The sequence below is a fragment of the Oryza brachyantha genome, chromosome 10, assembly GCF_000231095.2.
Source record: "Oryza brachyantha chromosome 10, ObraRS2, whole genome shotgun sequence".
NCBI classification, from domain to species: Eukaryota; Viridiplantae; Streptophyta; class Magnoliopsida; order Poales; family Poaceae; genus Oryza; species Oryza brachyantha.
The window spans coordinates 401,525-419,668 of NC_023172.2; the positions used below are offsets into that span (position 1 = coordinate 401,525).

General features: G+C 44.4%; 2 protein-coding genes across 2 annotated transcripts; both read right to left on the minus strand.

Annotated features, from left to right (window-relative positions):
- Positions 1–2,336: 2,336 nt before the first annotated feature.
- On the minus strand, positions 2,337–3,800 carry LOC102707153 (acyl transferase 1-like). Its single transcript, XM_006661530.1, has 2 exons — positions 3,363–3,800; positions 2,337–3,242 (listed from the first exon to the last, which is right to left on the minus strand). The coding sequence occupies exons 1-2, from the start codon at positions 3,798–3,800 to the stop codon at positions 2,337–2,339; spliced, it is 1,344 nt and encodes a 447-aa protein (XP_006661593.1).
- A 9,338-nt stretch (positions 3,801–13,138) lies between these two features.
- LOC102706877 (spermidine hydroxycinnamoyltransferase 2-like) lies at positions 13,139–15,456 on the minus strand. The gene is made up of 2 exons (XM_006661529.3): positions 14,988–15,456; positions 13,139–14,211 (listed from the first exon to the last, which is right to left on the minus strand). The coding sequence occupies exons 1-2, from the start codon at positions 15,438–15,440 to the stop codon at positions 13,243–13,245; spliced, it is 1,422 nt and encodes a 473-aa protein (XP_006661592.3). The 5' UTR covers positions 15,441–15,456; the 3' UTR covers positions 13,139–13,242.
- Positions 15,457–18,144: the final 2,688 nt, after the last annotated feature.

The window sequence follows — 18,144 nt, forward strand, 5'->3', positions numbered from 1 at the left end:
CTTCTTGCATTGCCAAAATTCTGCAATGTCTTATTGCAAAAAAATGTTATTTTTTTCTCGAAAACGCAAGAGAATTGCGTTTCATTTCATTAAGGGGAAGAAAATAAAGGAAAAAAATGGATACAAGGATGGAGAGACACAAAACTCTCCTACTGCAAAACACTCAGCCTCTGGCATACTAGCTGCCAAGGTTTGTCACCCCACTAAGCATCTTTTGAAGACAAGATGCTACTGCTTGACACCAGAGATTACCCTCTAATCCTACTACCTGCATGACCGAAGCAACAATTGGACTGATATTATTGAAAACACAGTCATTGCAATGTTTACAAATCTCCCAAGCCACTAAGATTACTAGGGAATTAAGCCCCCTTTTTTACTTCCTTCCGTCGGTGTTTGGTGGCTTGGTTCCACCATCTCAAAAAACTATTGATTGAAGGCTGAGGTGCTGCGTCTGGGATCCCTAGTTTCATGAACACTTGTGCCCACACTTGGCGAGAAAAAATACAAGCAATCGAGATATGTTGAATGGCTTCTTCACTCTGATCGCAAAGGGGCAGGCCGCTGGATGCTGCAGTCCTCGCTTTGCAAGTCGGTCGACTGTCCAACATCTATTGTTGACAGCCAACTAAATGAAGAACTTACCGCGAAGAGGAGCCCAGCTCTTCCAAATTCGCTTCCACGAATCAGATTTATTTGATCCCAGAAAATAGGCTTCACAGGTAGATTTACAATTGTAATTCCCATCCGTGGACAACTTCCAAACATCCTGGTCTTGTTCGTCTTGTACCAGAACCACCTCCTCAACCAAAGACTAGATGGTCAAGTATTCAAGGAGGACCTGAACCGATATCCCTCCCTATATGTCAGCCACCCATCTTCTATTTTCCAAGGCCTGCACCACATGCCCTCTCGGAGATCAAATTAAAAAGATTAGGGGCCAATTCAGACACTGTTTTCCCTTGCAACCGTCTGTCTTCCCAAAATTTAGTATTTTCTCCATTCCCCACTATAGTATTTACTGCCACCCTGAACAGAGAATGGATGCTTTAGGGCACATGGATAGGGAGGTCGGCCCAAGGTCTAGAAAAATCAGTTCTTTTTGAAGCCATAGCCACCTCATGCGTAGAGCCCACCCCATCTTCTCTAGGTTAACAATACCAAGTCCTCCATAAGCTAAAGGCCAACAAACACGGTCCTAAGAGATCAAGCAATTTCCTCCATTTGCATTCTCTCTTCCCTTCCACAAGAAACCTCGGTGTCTTCTATCTATAGCCCTTGACCACCCACTTAGGAAGATCCAAAGCCATCATAGCATAAATAGGATTCCATCATCCTATTTAGGATTCTCTTCAACATGTTACTCAAGTCTGGTTCCACATCTTGCTGGCCCACCGAGGAGGCACTGTTTGTTGTCGCCTTGGAGAAACTCTTCGGCATTTAGCACATGCGATCGCATTGGGGATATACGACTCGGTCGGTCTCCGTGTTTGGTGCGCCCAGCTTCAACCACGTGTCCACTCGGGACAGGGCCCAACCTTGCCTATGCCCAAAGCCGAGGTGCCTCTCGTCGGCACGTCTCCGTCGACGGCACCGGCGCCTGTCGCGGTTGTCTCCTCCGCCGGCCGAACGAAGTGAAGGAGGGGATACACAAAAATATTACAATTTTTTGAAACCTATAATGGAATAAACCAATTGTTAACTATGCATGTCCATAAGGGCATTTTGGGTATCTTGGAGAAAAATCATCTGCTCTAGTGGTATATTTGTAGAACAACTGACAAACTCAACGGTATATTATCGGAATGGATGATGGCAGTGGCAAAGCATTGAACCAGGTCAAATGCAGTGGGATATAATAGATTTTATTAGGTCAAAAATAAGAGTGGGATGCATCCTAATTCATAAAATAAGGGGTATAATTATATGAGGTTTTATCATCTACAATACATTAATGAGTGTGTGATATATATATATATATATATATATATATATATATATATATATATATATATATATATATATATATATATATATATATATATATATATATATATATATATATATATATCAGATGATAGGTATATACCAAGAGCAACATGACTTGCTTACTAATTGACTTAAAAGCTCTATTAGGTTAATTTTTGGTATCTCAAGTTACAATATGCCTCAAAAGTGTGGTATCTTGAGATATTTTTTCAGGAATGGTAAAAAAACTCTATTACTAATAATTGCTAGGTTGTGCAGAAATATATGAATTCAAACAACCCAATCAGTTACAACATACACATCTTGCTTATTTCTTAGATAACAAAGAAAGAAAGGGTACTATTTATTCAATCGATCTCCTTAGACAGCATCAAGATCTCCTTGGCAAATACCTCCATGGCTGGTTTTGGCAGAAACATGGATGCCACAACACAGTCCTCACCACTGCCATTGATGCATCTCATCTGGTAGCTCACCTGCTTACATTTGACATCTCCGATCATGGGAACGCCGCCACCAACCCGTTGAGCCCAACCGAAATCCAGAGCATCCTCCCCAATACGCGTGATATCAGACACGACGAACGTCCATCCTGGCACGTAGGGCGGGCCCCCATGGAGCGCGATGAAATCCACCATTGATCTCGCGAATTCTTCCGTCATGTTGAGCTTGGCCTTCTGCACGAGCTCGACCGCGTAGCCGAGCGAGTTGTTGCGTAGCTCGTCGGCGTCTGCCTCCACAACAAGGTAGACGAATCCATTGCCGTAGAAGCCCTGCGGTAGAGGTGGATCATGCTTCCACTTGCCACGGGCGTTCATGGTCATCAACAAGCTTGTTGGTGTCGTCTCAGTCTGATGATGATGCCCAAGAGCTACTGTACGGCATCTCCACAATGCAGCTGTTATGACCTCAAATGCTGTAGTACTACTTGACAGTTGTGCTGCATGGTGCTGCAGTGCTGTTATTTCTCTTGGGCCAAACACAAAGTACTCACCGACCATATCATCTTCTGTCGCCAATGGTGAAATTATGTTGGTACAGATGGAGTAGTGCTGCAGGCACGTGACATCAATATTGGGTGGATTACGAGCTGCCATAAGCTCTCTCCCCCACACGGGAAGAACAGTTGGATGATCATCACCGCGTGCTATGTCGGCTATAGCTTTCAGAAATTGGGTGTGGCCAAAGGCATCCACAATGTTGTGGCATGAGTAAGTACCAATAACAAACCCACCACATTTGAGCTTCGTCACCTACACACCCATATATAGATAGAATGAATGTTATGGAAAGATTGTATGCTAATGCTAATGATCAATGATACTCTTACAAAAAAGATAAAAAAACAAAAAAAAGATGATCTTACACTCAACCTGCATGAACACGAGGGGCTTGCCAATGACGACACTAGTGTCACCAGGGTCACAGAAGAACTCGTCGACGCATGGGTATGGTGGCACCAAGGGATCCCCCAACTCATCCAGCGTCACGTCGGCGTTGGCCTCCACAAACACCACTCCTTCTCCGGTGCACTCCACGACGAGCTCACCCTCACCTCCGGGGAGCTCATGGATCCGACCAGCCACCGGGTAGTAGTATGTCAGGGCCTTCGCAACAGCATCCTTCACGACCTTGGGTGGGTCATGAACATCGTCGACGATGGGCCGCCGGCGGAAGAACTCCACTCCGGCGGCGTAGAAGCGGAGAGCAGGTTGGGTGTCGATGTGGGAGAGGGCCTTCGTCTCTCGAGGTGTTGGCAGTGCTGGTGGCACTAGCTCAGGATCACTTCGCTTTGCCTTGAAGGCGACCATGGCTACTACCTTACACTTGAATGGATTAGCTTTAATTTGTGGTCGATCGTATACTTGCTTTTATAGATGGTCTCTATGTTATGTAATGAATTATTTCTATAAATATAATATATATATCCATCTATCTGGTACAGTCATGCATGGATATATAGAGCTTTTCTCTCTGTTTTTTTTTGGTGGGTGGGGTGGGGGAATTAATTTTCTTGCATATGTGAGGTATAACTTTCTTTCATCTCTAGTTGTACTTAATTCATTCATAAACTGTAGATTCTAACCAATAACTGTCAAAAAGAGACTTTGTTACTATCTAATACTTCGTGCGTCTATAAGTACTTTTATGGACATTAAGAAAATTGATAGAATTAAATGAGAGAGCGTTGTGATTGGTTGATAAGAGAAAATATATAGAACTTTAGTGGTGAAAGCCTACGTTTGGTCGAAAAGAGTGCGTACGTATAAAAGTTGTTATATTTTAGGACAAGCTTAAATTGTTATATTTTAAGACGGACGGTATAGATTACCACGTACGGCAGAACCATGCATTAATTCCTGAAATTATATGGACCGTGACCCAAGTTATATATATATAAAGAGTAGCTTGATTTGACGCTACTAGTACCCTTTTCTGGTGGTGTACTGGTGTCAATTTTAGGTAAGCATTTATCCACCTATTTGTATGGTTATCTCTGGCCATGTTCGGGTGAGGCTTCGGCATAAAAACGTAGAACTAGATTCATATATGATTAATTAATTATCAATTAAAAAAATATAAAATAGATTAATATAATTTTTAAGTAACTTTCTATAGATTTTTTTAATAAAAAATACACCGTTTAGTAGTTCAGGAAGCGTGCACACGAAAAACGAGTAAATCTAGGTTAGAGTGTGTGTGGGGGATCCGGATCCAATGACATCGCCCCGTGACATTCTCGGTGACATTGAGTCACTGACGTGTGGGACCCACGCCACGTCAGTGACTCAATATTACCGAGAATGTCACGGGGCAATGTCACTGAGTTGGCGTCCGTGCTGGGGTGTGGGAGAAAGAACGCAGCCAGTGTCTATTTATATATCTATCTATCTTCTTTCATTCGTGTCTGTTTGTATCTATCTCCATCTATCTGTTTATTTGGACAATATATCTACATCTATCCGTATATCCATCTTTTGTCTCTATCTATCTACATCTATCTGTACATATATCTATATCTAATTTTTGAGGTACATATATTTAAATCGACTATATCTAATAAATTAGACACCTCCAAACGCTCTAACATTAGTTTGGGAAAAATTGAGAATGTTTAGGTTCATTACGCAAACATTGTTAGCTGTTGGATCATAGCGTTTTGGCTTCAAAATCGGTTATCACTGTTGTGGCAGAGAGCATCACGGTTAGTTCCTAACATGGACTGAGCGACCGGTAATGATTCTGATTTTTAGGAAAAAAAATAATACAATTTACATTCACACAAACAAAAATGCATTCAGACGCACTTGCATGTGTCAGCTGATCAACCTGCATTCAGACAAACACATTCAAATTGCATGGTTGATCCAAACTAGTGTGAACAATAATATGAAAATATATTTCATATTGTTATTATGTCAACTAAACCAAACTAATTGCTCATTTCAATTAGGTCCTTAAGGTGTTATTCAAATACCATACTTGTGGCTCTATGACCTAGCATTAAGCACAAAACCCGAAATCCGAAGACCAAACCCCAAAAACCGACCCTAAACCCGAAAAAACCAAAACCCGATGATCCAATTATATTTGCGGGTTTCAAGTTTGAAATCCCGGATTTATTTTGGTTCAATCGGGTTGGTGTATGTCACGCCCAGAAATTTACACCAAATTTCAGTATAATAGCATGTATTAAATCTCGGTCAAGAAATTAGCCCGAGTACACACTATGACAAATTAATACACAGTTTCTCGACTTAAAAACAAATAAAAACAATTATCTATCGAAATGCAGTGGAAAAGAAAAACAAGACTAGAACCATCTAATCTTCAGCTTCTGCTGACGATGACGGCTCCACACCACAGACATTCTTAACGGCGGACTGAACCTCACTTTAACCTTGGGAACAACCCTCTGACTTCTAACTGAAACTCTGGCACTTGCTCTGGCACTTGCTCTGGTGGGGAAAAATTAAGCAAGACTGAGTACAAACCACCATATTCTACAAGTAACACCCAAGAGAGGAGAATAATGAATGCAATAGGGTATCAAGGATAGGCTCAGGTTAAATTACACAAAGCTGCAGTAATTTAGCAAAATAGTGGATAAAATAAACTGAAATAAAAGTAAAGTAAAGTACTCGAAAATAACCATCCACTGTCCAACGTTACACCACGTTGCAACAGACTCAAACCACTGTCCAATGTTACACCATATTACACAGGGTCAAACCAGTTCCAAGATTAATCAAATTATTAAAGGTTCAACTAATCCCAGCAAATCTGTCAGTTTGCCCAATAACCGCGGGCACGGCTATTCGAATAGTTTTACTTTGCAGAGATATACAACTTTACACATAAGACATGGGTCCTAAGCATGTTACCATGCCCCAACGTATCACCACGATACCTCAGTACGGAAACCATGAAAAGACCTTTCACCTAACCCTCCCTAGACAATCGCACCACACTTCAGGTTTCGCCCTCTCCTTTACACCAAGTCGGGCAGCCCCCTCTTATGCCTACGTGAATCCGGAAGCAGCATAGGACCATCGTTATACCACGATTTCCATCCATACTCCATCACACCCATTCTCGCCTGGGTACGTCGAATATGGACAAGCTAGACTACAAGTCTCACCGTTGCCCATTCTGGCTTGTGGTTAGTACGTGTAAGACTTCTAGAGTTTCCTGAGAACCGGTCCTTAATTGCCATGGACGCGACTCTCAAAACCATGCACCCACAGCCCACCATAAGCAATATTTTAGTTGTCATTAATCCACATCGATAAATGAACAATGATCACAACCATTAAAGGTCTATCAAAGTCTAATCAATAATTAAATAAGAATGGGTGAGCTAGTTGAACTAAGTATGGCTAAGCATCGCCTAATCCTGATTCTAGTCAAATTTACCCTGGGATGACAATAATAATAGATGCGAATCAACGGGTATATAAAGGTAAATGCCCAATAGATAAATAAAATAAATAGATTTGCATAAAACAATGCAAGCGGGGAATTTTATAAACATGGGATCAATATGTTCAAAGAAGGGTGCCACTTGCCTTACTCAGACCCACGAGGAACTTCTGCGACGACTTCGGGAACGAACGACGCTGTGACGGGGTAAAAACCTACAACAAACAAGGTAAAACAAGCAAAAACAGACTATAAAACTATTGAAATAGAGAAAGAAACTATTGTTAATGGATTCTTGGCATTTTTCTGGATTTTATGAAATTCGAATGGACTAAAACGGAGACTAGATGAATTAGTTATGAAATTTAGAAGTTTAACTGTGTTTTTAAACTAAACAGGAATCCTTAATTGAATTTATTGCGCAATTAATCGGAGGAGATGACGTCAGCGAGGAGAGAGAAGCGGCTGATAGTCCGGGCCCACTTGGCGGTGACATAGAGAAGTGGAGGGGATGACATGTGGGGCCCGCAAGGAGAGAGAAAGAGAGAGGTGGAGGGAGTTGATGGAGCGAGCCCCACCTGGCGGAGAGAGGGGGTAACACGTGGGCACGAGCGGTCGGTGGGGGCTTGCTGATGAGCGGACCCCACCGGTCAGCGAGTCAAAGCAGAGGAGAGGGGGGCTGCTAAGCAGAGCCGAGCGGAGCGCGGGCTCGGGCGGCGGGGAGGCGGTGATGTTGACCGACGGTGGCGGCGGACGGAGGACGGCGACCAGCGGGCGGCGCAGAGGACGGCGACCGGCGGGCGGCGGCACATGGAGGACGGCGACCGACGGGCGGCGTGGAGGGGAGGGCATCGGCTGACGGCGCGGGACGGAGACAGCGATGACGCAGCGAATGCAGGCGCACCCTGGCGACGGTGGGGTCGCATCGGTGATGGTGAGGTGAGGGAGACGGCGTCGAGACGGACGATGTCGACGGCCAGAGCACGCGAGGGCACGACGACGGCACCGGCTCGGCGTCCACGGGCGGAGAGGAAAAGAGAGGGAGAGGGGGCGCGGCGACGGGGACGGCGGTAGCAAGTCGGCGAGGGCCGATCACAAGTGGTGACTGCCGGCGGCGAGGTAGATCGACGGTGGCGACGGAGATCGCTCGGCGACAGAGACGCTCGGGCGGCGAGATAGGAGCGGGGCGACAGTGCGAGAGGGAGATGAGGAAGGGGAAGGAGGGCGAGAGCTCACTGGGCGAATGACGACGGCGGTGAGGGCGCGAAGACGACGACGCGCGGGCAGCGATCAGCGTTCGGCGGCGCGGGGACAACGGCGCACGGGTGACAAGGGCAGTGCTCCGCGGTGGCAAACGGCGACGTCCCGAGGCGTCGGCGTTGGCGCTCGAGCGACGGCAGCGAGAGAGGTGACGTAGCGACAGATCGGTGGGGCGGCAGAGAGAGGGCAGACGGCGACGGCGCAAAGGAGAGCAACGGCGGTGCGCTCGGGATTTTAAAGGGGAGGCAAGCGTGGCGGTGACGCGTTTAGGGCGGGTCGGTTAGCGGCGGCGCGACCGTTGCAAGCGCAGCGCCAGGAAGAGCAGGCCGGCAGTTGACCACGGCGGCACACACGTCGTGCGCATGGCGGTTACACGGCACGGCGAAGCTCAGGTGGTGGCTGGCGGTGGGCGCGTGGGATGCGGAGGTGGAGGGCAGGTTGTTGGCGATGGGCGCGGATTGCGGCCGGCGGTTAGCGAGCGTGGGGCCGACGTGGTGCGGAGAGTCGGCGGCGACGGGTGCGGGTTGCACGCGCGGCGGGCGTGGAGACGGCGCGGAGCCGAGCGTAGCCGACGTGACGGTGGCCTCGACGGCGTGGGCGTGACAGCGGGAGGGCCTGACGGCACTAGCGTAGGCGAGGTGCGACAGTGCGGCACGATGCGGCACAGAGTAGCGCACGGACGCGGCGGCAAGGCGCTGCGCGACGGCGCTGGCAGCTCGGCAGCTCGGCGCGACCGACGTCGTGGGCGAGGCATGGCCGACGAGGACGGCGCGACGTCGATGGCACCGTCGACATGGCGACGCGGCGCAGTGAGGCAGAGGCGAAGCGCGTGGCGGGCAAACTCACGGGCGCGTGTTGTGGGGGCGGCGAAGCGTCGGCGCAGCGCGGCGCGGTGAGGATGCGAACGCACAACGGGCAAGGCGGCTCGGCGACGCGGCGCGGAGGGCGACGGCAGCGAGGCGCGACTTGGCGGCGGCATGGACGGCGGCTAGAGGAGGAAGACAGGGCTGATAGGTGGTCCCCACCTGTCAGTGGCCCGGAGGAAGAGAGGGAGGCGACCTAGACTTGGCGTGAGTGAGGTGGCGTCTAGGCCGTGGCCTTCGGCCGGCCCAGAGTGGGAGGGGAGGGAAGGAAGGGGGGAGACGGGCCGACGGGCTAGGCCGGCCGAGAGGGGAAGCAAGCCGAGGGGAAGCAGCTAGGCCTGGAGAGAGGGAAAAGGAGGAGGAGTGGGCCGAGGGAGGCGATGGTGACTTCGAGCATGGGTTGTGCCGCGACTTGGCGAAATTGCGAACAGAACGCGTACTCGTAAAACAGAACTAAAACGTGCACGAATTAGAGATTCGCACGACTAATCAGATCCGCAACACGAACTTGTGCACTGTTAGCGGGAAGACGACGGGATTGAACGACCTGTTAAATTGAGGATTAACGACTCGCTAAACGGAAACTATAAAGCTTTAACGTAAAACCAATCCACGTACGAAATTAAAGTCCACACTGTAGATCAATCTCACGTTAGCTAATTAGATTAGAAAATCTAAGCAATTACACGGTAGATCAATAATAGATTGATTCGCATGAGTAAAACGTACGTGAACCTGAAGATCGACGACGGATTAGATCGGCTTTGGCTGCTGCGAACAAGGAGCAGCAGGGCTGCTGAACAGAGAAGGCGCTCGACAGGAGCAGCGGCTCGGGTAGCGCAAGGCAGGGCAAAAACCTGTGCGAAAACAGCGTTTCGCACGCCTGCGGGGGCTGGTGGCAGGGGCGGCTAGCAGCAGCAGCAGGGGTGACGAATTTTGAAAGGAATTGGCGAGCGGCTTTTTGCTGTTCGGCAAGGGCACAACAGGGACGTGCAGCAGGGATGATCGGATGAGGAGGTGGGCAGCAGGGGCACACCAAGGCTTGGCCGTATGGGAGAGAAACGGGAGGGGAAAAGGCGAGGCCCTAGGGGGTATTTATAGGGGAGACTGGGAGAGTTAGAGATAAATCTAGTTATCCATCTCCTATTAAAAAGAAAATAGATAAAATTTCAAAGGGATAATAAGAGATATAGTCCAAATAGAAAGGGATTGATTTTACCGTGAGAGAAGGAGTTGGAGGGCTGCTCACCGTAGAGGACAGGGGAGAGGGTGTGATCTGGAGGGGAGTTGAGGTGGAGATCGTACACCAGGCTGGAGGGGAGGAGGAAGAGGACGTGCGACAGGGGGTGGAGGTGGCGCACGTACAGGGGAGAGGGGAAAGGAATTGAGGGCGCAGGAGGGAGGATCGCACAGGGAGGAGGGCAAGGAGGGAGATCGGCCAGGGAGGACGTGGGAATACGGCTAGGGTTGGGGAGGGGGAGAGATCGCAGGGAGGAGGGGAGAGGAGAGCACGATAGGGGAAGGTGGGGGCTGGAGATTGCACAATCAGGAGAGGACAGAGAGGAGTTCGGCCAGAGAGGAAAAAAAAAGAAAAGAGAAAAAGAAAAGGAAAAAGGGAGAAAGAAAGAAGGAAAAAAAAGAAGGAAGGAAAAAAAGAAATGGCCTTCAATTTTGCCGATTTTTATTAAGTTTATTAGAGCAAATTTTATTCTCTGAAATTCAAATATAAATCCTGTTAATAATTTAAAATGCTTTCGGGATATTTTAGAACATCTGAAAAAGCTTCCAATTAATTAAATTAATTTACACTGGGTTTTCTCTTTAACTTTAATTAAACAATTTATTTTTAATACATTATTTAATTATTTTTAGGCTTAGATAAAACTCAGGGCATGACAGTGTATCCGGTACCCGAAATACTCGACTAACCCGAAATATGAGTAACAATCTCTTTCTTTCTTTGGTTTGAGACCATCGGTCCAATTGCCCACAAGGAAGGCAAGAAGTCACGTGCGAACCACAATCTCTTGCTTTAACAGTTTAATATATGACTTGAGACAATCTGACGACTTTAAAAAAAAATATTGCTTAAACAATATTGTTTTTTTAGGAAAATGACGTTGAATTGCTGCTATTTTTTTGCACCAAATATAACATCCAGAATATATATTTTCAGCATGCTACGCACTGTTGGGGTTATAATGGGTAACCTGAAACCCGAACCTGATTTTGCGGATACCCGAAATGTCGGGTCTTAGAATTTTTTTCACTAATTTCAGGTATTTTTTTGGAAACCCAAAACTTAAAAAACTTGAAAAATCCAACCTGAAATTTTCGGGTAACCCGAACACCTAGTGCGCCTCTATCATTGTGTTTGGACACAAATTCATGGATTGTCCTATGCTTTGTGGTGTCATCATCGCCAGGATGGAATGAGTTTAAAGTCCTGTGAACAGATATTTAGTACACAACTTCTATGGACGACTCAACTATCACTAGAATCCAATCTACCTCTTGTAAACATTAAACAAAAAAGGGTACAAAGGACTTTTGAAAGAATTACAAATATATTTGGGAATGCACGATATCTTGTAACACCCGCTCTGGCCCCATCAACAGTGACAATACCTATAGGGGATGTATCGTAGGAAATCGACATGAACTGACTCCCCATGGGACTGGCTTCATCTGTATTAGTCCTAGGACACATCACTAGTACCCACCGTCAGTTTAAGATGCATAATAAAAGCTATTAAATATGGCATTTAGTAGGTCTCACCTATGGAGCAAGTCCTAAGGTTAACCGACAAGAAGAAAAGCAACATCGGGACATAGGGTAGCTAAACCCAATCTACAAGCAATGGCTTTAAAGTAGGCAAACCTTCACTTGCTTTAGCAATCAGACTTCTTTGGTCAGTGACCCATCAATGACGGGCTAATATCCTCACCGGTGGGCTTAATCTTTAACAGGCTAAAAGTAAAGCCCATCGTGGATGACTCATCTATGACGAGCACATATTATGGTCTGTCAAAGATAACTGCCAAACCTCTGGAGGTCCGTCATAGATGACTCATCTGTTATGAGCACACATTATGACCATTCACGGATGATTAAATATATTGAAAAAATATGAGTAAAGTTCATCTTTGTCACGGATGAGTCATCTATGACGAACAGTTATTACAACCCTTCATAGATGACGAAATACACAACAAAAAAATAATTTGATTTATTGGAGAGACATCCACAAAAGATCAATTGCAACAGTAAATACTTTCCTATCTTCTCCTCGATAGAATGCCGCTACTGAACCCTAGGCACACATCTTCCATGAGGAGGAGCGTAAGGACATTCCTAACCCAATGACTAAGATGGTGTTCATAACATTAAATAAGTTACCATCTACGATAAAAGATGATGTGGCAAGTGAATAAATGAGAAAAGAGAATGAAACTATGTCTTGCATGAGATATGATTTCTACACAACATCCAAGATATCATGTGAGATAAGTAGCATTAAATTGAAGTATGGAATATGGGTATTTGCATTGGAAGAGTAGTGTCTAATATTAGTTTCTTGATGATGGGGAGTTTATGATATCTAGTGTTATGGGTTAGGAATGCCCTAAGGAACAACAACACCCTTTGACTTGCTCTCTAGAGGTGGATATCGAGCCGACTCAGGCAAGCTATTTTATTGGGTTATTTTGTGGGGTTGAGAGACAATTAATTAATGATGGGGAGCTCAACAGGAAGGTAATTACATAATCATGGATATAATTCATGGATTTGTAGAGCTAGGATAATCCAGCTTTAACAAATCTGGGATATATATTATTGTAATTAGTATAATCTCTATTATAATATATATATGGAGATTTGCTCCGTTCTAACAAAAAGTATCTCGAGGTACCGGTACCTCGAGGTACCAAATCATTTTACACCGTTAGATCTAGCTGAGTAGGATGTGTACAGTTAGATCCAATGATCAGAAATGATTTTGTACCGTGAGGTATCCGTACCTCGAAGTACTTTTTGTTGGACTGAAGCAAATCTCTCTCTCACATATATATATATATATATATATATATAGACACACACGTATGAGTATATGCATGTATGTATGTATAATAGGTATTGGGTTTTGCTATAGAGGCTTTCGTTCGGGAGGGGATTTAAAACTCGAGGGGATATCCCCTTATGAGTTTAGAATACTTTCGCGCTCTCAGCACCGTCGCCCTTGTTCAACTTCAACCAAACTGCCAACTCCTTCTCAAACCTGTCCATGGCTTCCTTCGGCAGCAGCATCGACACAGCAATAGCTTCTTCGTCGATACCATCAGAACCCCTCAGCTTGCACCTGCCGTGATAGCTCACGAACGATGGCTTGGCCACTCCGCCGCCGATCCGCTCGGCCCACCCGAAATCCAGCCTGTCCTCACCGAGCCTCGTAAAGTCTGACACGACGTACGCCCTGTCGAACCCCAGAGACAGAAACCGCTGCCCACGCTGCGATGCCATGAACTCGACGGTGGACCTCACGTCCTCCTCCGTCGTCTTGAGCTTTGCCTCGCGTATCAGCCCGACCGTGTGCGCCAGCGAGTTCCTGAGCAGCTCGTCGACGGTGGCACCGACGATGTGGTAGGTGAGAGCGTTGCCGTAGTATCCCTCCGGGATGCGGAGGCAATCCTCGCCGCGATGACTGCGAGCGTTTGCGATGAAGATGAAGTGGACACGGTGGTCAGGCTTGTAGCCAAGCGCCACCGTCCGGCATCGCCATATCACCGCAGTGAGCAGCTCAAACCTGCTCGTCGTTCTCCCAAGATCATGATCATCCTTGATGATATGGCTTCGCAGGACAGAGATTTCTCTAGGGCCAAAGAGGAAGTAGTTTCCGACCATGGATTCCTGTGGCGTGGAGAGCATGATGTCGTCGTCGATGGAGGAGGTGGAGTTCTTGATCTCTGACTTGGATATAGGGTAGTCGACGACGGTAGACGGTGGGGCTGTTAGGAGGTCCCTCTCCCACACGGGGAGAACCATTGGAGCTTGTTCATCGCTGCCTCGTGCGATGTCAACCATGGCTTTGATGAACTGGATCATGCCAAACCCGTCCGCAATGCAGTGGCATATGTGGAAGCCCATAACAAATCCTCCACACTTGAACCGTGTCACCTACATATTTTAATTTGGTGTTTTGATCAATTTGGCATCAGCGAAATGATAAAGTATTTGATGACGAAGAAGACTTATCTAACTCTATATATGGTATCTTCATGTTCTTCAGCTGACTACAATATTATAGATTTGAGTTTTACTTATATTCTTTCTTTTATACCGTGAGGTACTAGTATCTCGAGGTAATATCCCCACTTGTGCTATCCACCCCACAACCAAGCTGATACCTCGAGGTACCATGCAATCGTGACCGTTCGATCTATCATCACAAGCCGTCGAAATTTTAGTACAAACTTGATTGTGAGGTGGATAGTACGAGTGCGGATTTTAGTACCTCACAGTAAAAAAAAATGGGAGTAAAGCTCTATAGATTTGCTCCGGTCTAACAAAAGCTCTATAGATTTGCTCCGGTCCAACAAAAAGTACCATGAGGTACTGGTACCTCGTTGTACTAAATTGTTTTTTACCATTGCATCTAGCTAAGCAAGATGTACATTGTTAGATTGAACGACTAGAAATGATTTGGTACCAGTACCTCAAGATACTTTTTGTTGGACTAGAGCAAATCTCATATTAATATATGATGTTACCACAGCAAGATCGAGCAACATATTATGTGTAGTACGTGGTCCTATATCTTTAGAATTAGTTGCCAATGATTTCTTTAGAATCACAGCTAGAGTCGTTGTGATTCTTTTACTTTTATTGTTCTTTTACTCTCTGAAAGAACATTTTGATTGTCTAAATAAATGCCAAGTGGAATAGTTTTTGACCTGCAGGAAGATGATTGGCTTGGCAACGACCACCGCGATGTCACCGGCATCACACAGCAGCTCGTCCATGGGCACGCCCGGGAACGGCGGCAGCAGCGGCTCGCCGAATTCCTCTAGTCTCACGTCGGCGTCGGCCTCCACGAACGCCACACCCTCCGCCGTGCACTCCACCACCAGCTTACCTCCGGTGACCTCCCGCAGCCGGCCGGCGATGGGGTAGTACCACACGAGAGCCTCAGCAAGGGCCGCCTTGACGGCCTTCGCCGGGTCCTCCGGCGCCCTTGCACCGGCACGGCAGCGGAAGAACTCGACCAGGGGGGTATACACCAGATGGGCATGGTGGTCGTCCATGTCGGACAGAGTCTTCGTCTCCCGTGGCGTTGGCCTTGCCGGCGTCACCATCTCAGGCTTGCTCCGCCGTGCCGTGAAGGTGACCATGGCCGGTGTATCCATGTGTATATATGATACGACGACGGAATTTGACGACTAGTCTTCAGTTGGAGACCTTAACCATTGTTCATACTCCATAGCATATATATAATGAAATGGAGTACGTACAAGTATGTATAAACGACGGAAGATAAACTTTTAGTACACATCTACTTGTTTCTTACATATTACTTAAATAGTCATTAAAATATATATAAAAAATCAATAAGATAAATTAATATAAGATGTATCAGGCAAACCAACAAGTTCAAATTTTTTTTCAGGGAACAAATTCAAATATTTGACTTCTACGAGTTATAAGAAAACAAATCAAACCAAAACAAGTATACACATATTTATATTTATACTTTTTATGTTTGTACAACTTAATTTTATGTTTCTCATGGCTAACAGCATATTGATGTCATCCACCGTAGCAATTTATATTGATAGGCGCCTCGTTCAGTGTCACTTACACAGTTGGCAACACACTGACATCACCCATAACAATAACACATGTTGTCTGTAATGATATTTTTTTCATTCACTAATTTTATTTTAGAAATGCTATCTCATTAGAGTGTTTTTATGTGTGTGCACATATATACATGTTAGAAATTATTTTTCCATTTAGAAAGAAGGCAAACACTCCGTATTGTATTGATTGAATTTTCTCAACATTATTTCTCATGAGTACGTAGGCTGACAACGATTTGTTAGACCTCTTCGAATCTTTACATGCAATTCAGTACTATTGTTATTTGTACTCTTTTCAACGCATGCTATTAGTACGATATATTTGTGGACTATTGTTATTTGCACTCTTTTCAATGCATACATATAAAAATCTGTTGAGTAGATATCACTTTGATGTGAACCTTTATGCAAATGAACTTATAAAATTAACAGTTTTAATTCTAAAATGAATGCATTTAAGTTTATTAATGTATACATCATTGTTTATTTTTGAAATTAATCAGCAATTTGAATTTTTTACGTCACCATCAGCCGCTCAAAGGCAAGATGCAAGAAAACAATTTCGTCAAATTACTTGATCGTGGTGTACGTGCATCCAAATTTCTCAAAATAATTAATAAACTACTAAATTGCAAGCAATTTTCGAATTTCAACTGTCAAAAGAGTTGATCAAGTTTTCCGTTTACATTTTTTAAGTTATCAAATTGTTTCTTAACATTATCAAACGATTGTTATGTATTCAAATACACATATGAGACATTAAACACCATATGAGACATTATGGTGTTTAATGTGTGACAGCTAATTAACGATATATCTACGATATGTGTACGTAGAAAAGAGACGTAACAAATGAATTTACGCTAAGATGTGAATTTATTATTCAAGATCACATTGGCAGGAACAAATTTAGTTTTATAAAAAAATATGGAGAAAATGATAATAGATGCAACTTGGTGATAAAAATTAGGTGGTGTTTGGATACAAGGACTAAACTTTAGTCCATGTCATATTAAATGAATTTAGAGTATTAAACATAGACTACTTATAAAACTAATTATATAAATGAGAGCTAATTCGCGTGACAAATTTTTTAAGCCTAATTAATCCATAATTAGCGTATGTTTACTATAGCATCACATAGGCTAATCATGGATTACTTAGGCTTAATAGATTTGTCTCACGAATTAATCCAAGATTATGGATGAGTTTTATTAATAGTCTACGTTTAATATTTATAATAAGTGTCCAAACATCCGATATGACATGGTCTAAAACTTTTTAGTCCCACCTGAACACCCCCTTAGAGTGAGTGATCTGTTCATCTGTTGAAGTGTAAAGCTAAGGGCATGTTTGTTTCCCTCTGACTATTTTTTAAGTCCCTGTCATATCGAATATTTAGACACTAATTAGAAGTATTAAATATAGACTATTAATAAAACCCACCCCATACTCTGAACTATTTCGCGAGACGAATGTATTGAGCCTAATTAGTCCATGATTAACGAATGTGATGCTACAGTAAGCATTTGCTAATCGTGGTTTAATTAGGCTTAAAAATTTGTCTAATGGAGTAGCCTTTATTTATGCAATTAGTTTTATTACCAGTCTATATTTAATACTTCTATTGTTAGTTTCAGACCCGGGGAATTAAATACTCATATTGTTAGTTTCTACAAAAGTCTGTTTAGAGCTGAACATATTTCTGATATTCATCTTAGTGATAACTTCTGGTGTGGAGAGGGCTGCATTATTCAGGATCACAGGGAGTTAATTTTGAAACCTTTTGAGATGAAAGAGTTGGATAGTAGAGTTATCAATCAAGCTAAAAATAACACTGCCCCTGGCCCAGATGGTTTCTCAATTCATTTTTATAAGCTTTTCTGGGATCATCTTAAGCAGGACTTATATGAGATGTTGATTCTCTTGTTTCATGAGGAGCTGGACTTAAAGAGACTGAATTTTGGGGTTATTTCTCTGATCCCTGAATGTGATAGTGCCAATAGCATTAAATAGTTCTGACCCATTTGTGTGCTGAATGAATGTTTCAAAATCATTAGTAAAGTTGTCACTAATCGGCTCTCTCTTATTGCTGCTGATATCATTTCTCATACTCAAACTGCTTTTATCCCTGGGAGGTTTATTTTAGAAGGAGGGTAGTGCTTCATGAGGTTTTGCATGAACTTAGACATAAAAAGCTCTCATGAGTTATTTTTAAAATTGACTTTGAGAAGGCTTATGATAGGGTGAG